Source organism: Eucalyptus grandis, chromosome 8, assembly GCF_016545825.1.
Source record: "Eucalyptus grandis isolate ANBG69807.140 chromosome 8, ASM1654582v1, whole genome shotgun sequence".
In the NCBI taxonomy this organism is placed as follows: Eukaryota; Viridiplantae; Streptophyta; class Magnoliopsida; order Myrtales; family Myrtaceae; genus Eucalyptus; species Eucalyptus grandis.
In genome coordinates, this window is record NC_052619.1 from 28,553,969 (window position 1) to 28,562,899 (window position 8,931).

Sequence of the window (8,931 nt, forward strand, 5' to 3'; positions counted from 1 at the left end):
TTCATCATTCTTTTGCTGATAGAAGCGTTGCATCTCAGCTGCTCTGAGTAGCGGCATTGTTGTGAAGAGGATGCAGGTGATGCCGGTCTTCTCTTTGCGTTTCAAAGAGCTGTGGGAAGAGTGGGAGCTCCGTGGTGTCGTGCTCCTCAGCCTCACCCTCCAAATTCTGCTCATTTGTATGGGCAATCGCCGCAAATACCACTCTGCCTTGCTCAGGGCGTTTGTTTGGCTGGCCTACCTAATGGCTGATTCAGTCGCGATCTATGCGCTCGGCATAATCACAAACAAGCTCACAAAGTTAAACAGACAAAGTGTGGATGCGAACACCCAGCTGAACGCGTTCTGGGCGCCATTCCTCTTGTTACACTTAGGAGGCCCCGACACCATAACAGCATATGCCCTGGAAGACAATGAGCTCTGGCTGAGGCACTTGTTGGCACTAGTCACCCAAGCAGGAGTGACATTTTATATCTTCCTGATGGCGTGGACCGGCCCGAATATATCCATCCTCGCCATCATTATGATTCTTGCTGGGCTCGTCAAGTATGGCGAGAGGGTTTATGTGCTCTGGGCCGCCAGCAGTGAGCAGTTCAGGGACTCCATCCCCGACCCACCTCCTAAATTTTCCAAGATATTGGAGCAGCATAAGTTGATGGAGGCCGAGGGCTATGATGTCATACCGCACGTGGTGATCGAGGTCCGTGATGCGACTGTGGAAAACACTGTGGATGGTGCCAATCTCTCGTCTCCGGAGAAAGACCTCAATCTGGAGCAACGTTATAAGCGTAAGCAAGGAGAATTGCTTGCGGCCAGTGGCTTGCTCAAAATATTCCAACGCCTTTTGCAGATCTCCTGCTGAGTTCCGAGGATCGTGACACAAGTAGGTCGGTGCTCAAGGATAAGAATTTCCTCGCAGTCTTCAAGATCATTGAGATTGAATTGGGAATCATGTACGATTTGCTCTACACAAAGGCCAAGGCAATCCATACTAGCTGGGGCTTGGCTCGTCGCATAACTGGATTGGTTTCAATCTGCATCGTATTGGTACTCTTCATCCTGATCGAGGATCCTAATTACTCAGTGGCTGATCTTTGTTTGACCTTTGTACTGCTAGCGGTGGCCATATTCCTGGAGATTTATGCTTTGGTTTTTCTTCTTTTCTCTGACAAGACGGCTTGTTGGTTGATTAAGGAAAAGAAATTTGCAGTCTTGGATTTCATCAATTGGTTGCAACCGCTGACTAAACGGCACCGATGGTCGGATCACATGGCTCAATACAGCCTATTGAGCTTTGCAATTAAAGAGAAGCACCTCCCTTGCCATCAGATCCTCGAATTTCTGCACATTGATGAGGCGGTCGAGAAACTCCTCTATAAGCATCACAAGAAAGTGACCGAAGAGATAAAAATCTTATAGTGTCACATGTCACACAAATGCAATCCCGCCAGCCCACCCCAGGAAGCCAGGTGCTCAAAAATTCAATATGGAGAGTTTGAAATGGAGCATCGAGTTGGAGTTCGACCAATGCATCCTCATTTGGCATATTGCAACCGAAATGTGTTGCCACCCAAATGACCGAGACAGTTTGAAAAACTCTGGCATCGAATCAAGATCCAATATCAGTAAGTGCTTGTCTCGATACATGTTCTATATCCTTGTCATGTACCCTGTGATGCTGCCAACCGTGATCGGACGCATCAAGTTTCAAGAAACCTATGTTGAGGCGATGAAATTCTTCAGCGACCGCAAGCCCATAGGACACGAGGATACAGACCACAAAGCAACTCCTTCCAACAATGAAGGATTCTGTGCGAGTGCTTGGCGACATATCAAGGAGGGGATGAAGTGCAAATTCAACTTAACTACTGCCTCCAACCAGCTGCGGAATCAGGTGAAGACAGAGCTGAATTTGACGGTCTCAAAGGAAGACCGGAGCAAGTACGTGCTGTTCCACGGGTGTCGGCTCGCGTCAGAGCTGGATGCGATCGAGAGTAGGCAGAAGAAGTGGGAGATAATAAGTGACGTGTGGGTTGAGATGTTGTGTTATACAGCTAGTAACTGTAAAGGGAGTTATCATGCACAGCAACTGAGGAGAGGAGGAGAGCTTCTGACTCATGTCTGGCTCATGATGGCTCACTTTGGCTTCACTGATCACTTCCAGATTCCACCTACCCCTGCTATAGCTGAGCTGATTGTGCAGTAGGATAAGGGCGTGTATGATAATTATTATGTTTCTCTATTTCTCTTTTTTTCCGTTCCTCCAAACAAGATCAGAATAAAAATCCATTTGGAAAATCTGGAATAGATTTATATTCTAGAAATAGAATTGATCAGAAATCAAAAGATAAAATTTTTAGTAATTCTATTTCTGGAATAAAAGTGAATAATGAAAATTTTCTTATCGTTCACTTTTGTCACTACTTGCCACCACCTACCGCTTGCGGGACGCTGGATGCCCGCCACCGACCGTCAATCATCGGACGCCAGATGTTGGTTGCCCACTGCTTGTTGGACGTCGGCTACCGGATGCCCGCTACCTATCGCCACCCCCGACTTGGGCATCGACTATTGATCGCCAAACACCTCCTGTCGCCAATCGGCGCCGATGCCTTCAAGAATAGAAATTTTATGAAGTTATCAAACGCGTATTTCTATTAAAAAACTTGGCCGGGTATAGAAATAGAAAATCAATTTCTAGCCAGAAATTGATTTCTGGAATAAAATCGTTATCATGTGTGCCCTAACACTCTCCGTTTTATTTCAAGCATATATTGTTACTATACAAATGGTTTAGCATGCTGTTCTGTATTGGATATGCTTAATTTATTAAGACTCCCTTTGTGGAACTTGTGAATTTTGTGCGATGTAACTCAATAATGGTGATTAATTGCATTTTTGTTACAAGTTTTAGGATTTCTATTGCACTTATCCCTTGTTCTAAAATGAGGTAGTAAACTTGTTCAATTAGATTTCTATCCTTCACAAAAGTTGTAGAATGCATCACAAGATTTCTAACTAGGTATAATTCATGCCAAATTATCATCGTTTACTAGGTCAATCGTTTGTGCAAAGACATGTTGAAACTGCTGCAATTTAAAACATTGATTGCATCGTCTTGTATTCTCTTTTTCGTGTAGGTTTTTGTGAACCAAACTAGACTTTGATGTCTGCACAAATAACAATCATGACATTGCATTCTTATGTAGGGAATTTTTGTAGAATTTTACCATGTCATTAGATTATTGAAAAACATTCATGTTCTATGCAACCCCCGCTGCAATTGTGGCTGATCATGTACCTATAAAAACATTTTTGTTTGAGCTCCTTAAGAGAGAAATTGGCATTTGATGCCTTCTAGACGTACTTAGAGTATATCACAAGCTTCATAATGATGTATGATATGCCTCATTTGAAGATCATTTTTCATGTGAAAACCTTACACCAACTTGATATGTTACAACTAAAATTGTCATGCATTTTGTCATAAGTGTTTTTTAATGATGAGTCACCTATCAATGTTATTGAATTTGTTTGATTTGTTGTGCATCGATCCAAGGTTAAATGTCTTAACCAAACTTATTCGTCACATTTAACCTTATGTCATATTCAAATTTCACAATTTTCATGTGTCGCGACCCGATCTCGTGGCCTGATCCCTCTCATGAGAAAAGGAAGGGGGAAAGGTCGGATTCAGGGGTACCTGACTATGAGAGTTCTCTCACGGTTAGCGTTCCAAAAGACGTCATCACCTCATCTATTGGATTGAACCTCTTGTGAGTTCCCTCTACAAGGTTGTGAGTTCTTCCAAACTCATACTGTCACGCCCCGAACCTCGGGCACGTGCACATCCCTCGGTCGTCAACTAAATTGTGACGTTCCTAGGACGCGTCGCCAACCCAAACGATTTATGTACATGCGAAGCAAACTAATAAACTCCAAACAACAACCAACATGGGATAGAAAAACAGGACAGTTAATTAACACAAGACACACTTTATAAATACATCGGGTTTATATACAATCAAGCAAAACCTAAGGTTTATATACAGGAGTCTAGATCAAAAAGAGCTACTACGCCATCTAAACTCCAGACTCTCCAGTCATGGGTTCTGGGTCCTCCACAACACCATTAGGGGTGTCGATATCCATAAGATACCCTATTTCCCACTCCTCGATCCTGATGGGAGGCTCGTCAAAACCCTGTATGTGACCCTCTCGACCCCTGTTAGGAAAGTTAATGAACCACGCTCTGAAGCGATGATGTACCAACTAAGGTACGCCCTCTTCGACCCAGACCGTGAACTCAACTAGCTCACGAGTTAGGTTAGTCTAGGGAATAGGGAAATAGGAGTGCTGAAAGTCCATCACCTGTGGGACTCCATAACGCACATGACATGCCTCCATCTAAGAACCTGAAAATTTTAAACCACAATGGGGTGAAACAAAGTTTCAGCGAGTCTACACCCTAACCTCGATTAGGATGATCATTCACCTAGAGGCAGCCTAAATATGCAACATATAGGACTTTTCTCGCCTCAATACCTCCCTACACATTAGTACATCTCATATACATATGCATACAGCAAGCATATTCAACAAATGGAACACTGCACATTAATCATCAATGAATTACAGGGGTCCCAATTATAAGGCCAAATCGTTATAACACGTCACATTTCATGCCACACAATTTTGTCCCATAATCATGCGCGGCTATTTCACTCATTCAAGCATTCCAGTTAATTATGACCTAATGGCCACGGCCAACTCAACAGTCGGCGGTAATCCAGCATAATCGAGCATCGTCCCGCTTTGTTGGGTACGGCAACATTTACATCTAGACAGCATTCCCGAAGGAGCATCAGCCCAGCCTCTACTGCGACTGGCATCCATTGACATTGGGTATTCCATATAGGAGCATTGCCCCCGATTTTCATCGGGTGACGGGTTCTCATAGTGATCACACGCATATCCATGTCTGGTTAAGAATATCGTGCTTTGCACTCAAATAGTTCATTTCAAATAATGGACTTGGCCAATTTTCTTCATATTAAAAACTCTCGGTAAAATAATTGTGCATGGACACACAATTAAATCGATCCACAAAGTGTGATACTCTCCCATTTAAAATTCCACGATTTGATAAAGTACTTAAAATATTTTTGGCGTCAAAACCCGATACCCGGTATTTTTCTAATTAAATACGAAAATTTCATATTTTTGAAATAATAATTCAAAAATCATCACCAAGCACTCAATTTCACAAATCAACGCAACCATGACAATCAACGTAAAATTCTGACAACTGGTTATCCCGGTATAAATTACGCTAATTAATAATTAATTAAATAAATTGTATTTAATTAAATAAATTGCAAAATATTTAAATTAAATCACTTAATTGAATTAAATAACCTAACCGAACTAATCTCATTGAACTAACTAATAACCAACCTAACTAATTTAATCTAATACGCTAACTAAATAACCTAACAATCCACCTAATTAACTAATTGGCCTAACTAAACTAAACTAACCAAATAGTTGGCCTAACTAAATTACCCTAATCTTAACTTAAGCTAACTAATCCCCCTAATCTTCCATTAGCCTAAACTAACCCTCTATAAGTGCAATTAACTCCTAATTAGAGCTTTGGAGGTTAACTTGCTGGTTTAGCACAAAACAAGTTCATGGCGATGGCGGCGCGACAACGACCAAAACCCGGGCCTACGACAACACTAAAGGAGGTTTGGAATGGGCTAAAAAGCCCACGAGGCTCACGAGTCTAGTTGGGGGACCCGCCCCGCTCGGTTCGGTTCGGGGGCTAAGGTGGCCGGTCGAGGCGATGGCAAGTTGGAATGAAGCTGGTGGAGTCGGGCGGTGCCGGTGGGGCTAGCGACCGGCCCGGATGCGGCGGCATGAGCAACAGCGAGCTGAGGCGGTCAGCGAAGGAGTTGGTCGATAGGGCTGGCAACTCAGGGCGATGACGGGACGACGTGAACAGCGCAAAGACGGGCTGGGTTGGGGTTGGTGCAAGCAAGGCAATGGTTGGCTCGGTGATGTTGGCTAGTTCGGGTGGCTTGGGCAAAGAATGAAAATGGAAGAAGAAAAACTGAGGAAGAATAATAAGGAGTTGCTGCAATAGTGGAGGGGGGTTGGTTGAGTAAGCAAAGGGGGAGAGAGGGGGAACCAAGGGGGACAATGGCCAAGAAAGTCTTCAAGGCAGCCAATGGAGTCCAAGGTGAAATATCTAGCTACTTGAGTGCCAATGCACAAAAGGCTTATGCCCTTAGCTGTCCAAGCTTATCCCACAAGCCATTTCTTCACAAATCTTCACCACATGACTTCATTTTGGTGTCCAAAACCACCCTAGCAGCTGCTCCTACGAATTTGCACCAAAATTCCCTCCAAATCCTCACCAATTAAACCAAATTAGCCTAAAAAACTACCAACTAAGGTGCTCATACGAATTTCCATAATTTACTTCACCAATCCATCCATCTTGAAGGCAAAAAATCCACCTAAAAGTGGTCCCACGAATTTCTTGAATTTAATTTGCCAAATTTTGATTTTTTTCGCCAAAATTTTGGGCTTGCCGAAAATTCTTCAAATGATGAGTCGACGTCCCAAAAATAAATCATGACACGCTCAAACTTTTGATTCCTGAAATCGAGTTCAATTCCGTGGTTAATTTCGATCGGATGCAATTTTAGCGTGACCTAACCTATCGGGTAACTTTTAGAGATTTTATCGCATTTAACCTGTGGTCGATAATTCTCGATCCACATTTGTGCATCTTCGATTCATCAGCGACTCTCAGTTGTTGTAAAAATCTCAAGATTTCAATTACGAGCATCAGGTACAGAATTGACAGAAAATTGGATTAGTATTGTTCGACGCTAATTTTGCAATCATGTGGAATCACCCACAATTTAATTACATCATTTCATCGAATTGACCTATGTCCAATCATTAATCGATTTTAACGGTGCCACATCGACCCTTGCTAATTATCACGGTCGAGCAGTCGGTTTCTAATCGAATTCTTAAGTTTGTCGCATTTATATCCCTTAACGGCTTCACTGATAGATTAGTTATCTTGTGAGTGATCAGCTCAAAGAAAAAATGACGAAAGGCGCGTCGATGAAAAGCCCAGTTCATTTAATCGAGATAGGGTTAAAATTTAGGATGTCACCCATATCATGCGTGACAGTGGAGTGTCAAGACCCATAACCACACCTCGCGACACACCTTGAGAGAGAAGGTTGGATGTGAATATCGGATTTAAGGGTATCTTTACCATGGTAGCTCTCTCTCTAGTTCTCTCTTCCCTAAGGATGGCATCACTTCATCCATTATGAGATTTCCACATGCGGGTATGCTAAACCATGATAAGTCTTATCAAAATTTGTACCCCGCGCGACGAGTTCATTGATACGATCTAATTATTTAAGACATCTTAGAAACATGATGAGAGTCGCCACTAGCCTCGTTTTTGGGAGTCGACTAGAAACCCAATCGAGTGTCAGGAGTGTTCCCTTCATTCTCTATACAATTAGATATCTAAGTTTGAGGAGTTGGGTTATGCTAATATTTATATTAGTACATTTTCGGTACCCAAACAACATGTTGTGTTTACCTAACATGTTGACGCATTTTTTCTTACATTTTTGGAATTATTAGTCATAAACTAAGCGATCATGCATGATTGGTCGTTTTCATGCTATTCTATTTCTAAAGAGAATGAAAAGAAAGCATTCAATTGAATTGAAAATAGCGAAGTAGTAGATAAACAAACAAGGAAAATGGCAAATCTACCATATAATCCTAGAAAAAATATAAAAGAAAAACACAAATGAAAAGGAAAAGAAGAAATGAGAACTCACAACTCGTCAAGATTTGTACAACAAAAGGAACTTAAGACATATGTTGGGAAATGAATAGTACATAATAACAATCGAAATGGACATTGACTTCCAGCGTCTTCATGTTCTCTTTATCTTTAGGATCCTAATCTAAACCTAGTCTAAAAAAACTATATAACTAGGTGTTGGAGAAAACTTCCTTGAGTGTTTTGAAGCTAACAAAACGTTTCCATCAGTCTAGTATGAAGACTTGCAAACTCTTTCATCAAAGTCTGAAAACCTCCGAACTGCCAGACTCAAGACTCAAAGTCTATTCTCATTGACAGTTTACTAGACCGTTGAAAAAGGCTTATCCAGAACTGGATGTTTCGTTAAGGATTTGACTTTATCGATTGAAGAAGATCTCTTGGCTAGATGTAGCATGTCGGAATCCATTATTCAAATCAAGATTGATTCGGGGATTTTGGATTTGTTGATTGGCGAAGTATACTTGGAAGGTTTTACTTATGGAAACCTAAATCTTGATTGTATGGGCGAGCAGGATTGATGGGCTATCGTCATGTTCCTTAAATAGCTCGAAGATCTTCCTAATTGATTCTGTCCAATGGGTAGATTGGAAGAATTCCTTTAGTAAGTGCCAACGGATATGATGGCATAAAGGAGTATATAAGGAAGACATTCCAATTGTTCGAGTGCGTGCGCGATAGAAGAATTCCAAAGTCTGAAGCTCTTTGTTCTTAGTCAATTAAATTGTTGAGTGAAATCTTGTACGCAAAAGAGAGTCTATATCTTTGAGAGACCTTGAGAAAGTGTAGTAGAGTCTTTACACTGTGGAATCAAGGAAGAGCTTTTCTATAACAACTCTTTTGTTCATAGTGGAATCCAGTCGGTGGGCTGTCAGTGCGGAAGAGTGAATGTAGGCTTGGATTAAGCCGAACCACTAATTTCTGTGTTCATATTCTCTTCCCTACGCTCTTTTACTTTGATCGTAATTCGTTTTGAAGAGACGAATTTCCTTTTCATAATCTATTGTTAAGTAGTGCTTCACACTTAATTCGAAAAATTA

The 8,931-nt window shown here is 41.7% G+C and overlaps 1 protein-coding gene across 1 annotated transcript; it reads left to right on the forward strand.

Annotated features, from left to right (window-relative positions):
* The first annotated feature begins 241 nt into the window (after window positions 1–241).
* On the forward strand, window positions 242–1,416 carry LOC120287118. Its single transcript, XM_039299812.1, has 2 exons — window positions 242–785; window positions 848–1,416. Exons 1-2 carry the CDS (start codon window positions 242–244, stop codon window positions 1,414–1,416), a joined length of 1,113 nt encoding a protein of 370 aa, XP_039155746.1.
* Window positions 1,417–8,931: the final 7,515 nt, after the last annotated feature.

What these genes read in the sequence shown, in the direction of transcription:
- LOC120287118 (XM_039299812.1), top strand. Translation starts at nt 242, where the DNA reads ATGGCTGATTCAGTCGCGATCTATGCGCTCGGCATAATCACAAACAAG. An exon ending in TCTGGAGCAACGTTATAAGC is followed by an intron (nt 786 to 847) that starts GTAAGCAAGGAG and finishes CGCCTTTTGCAG; the next exon opens with ATCTCCTGCTGAGTTCCGAG.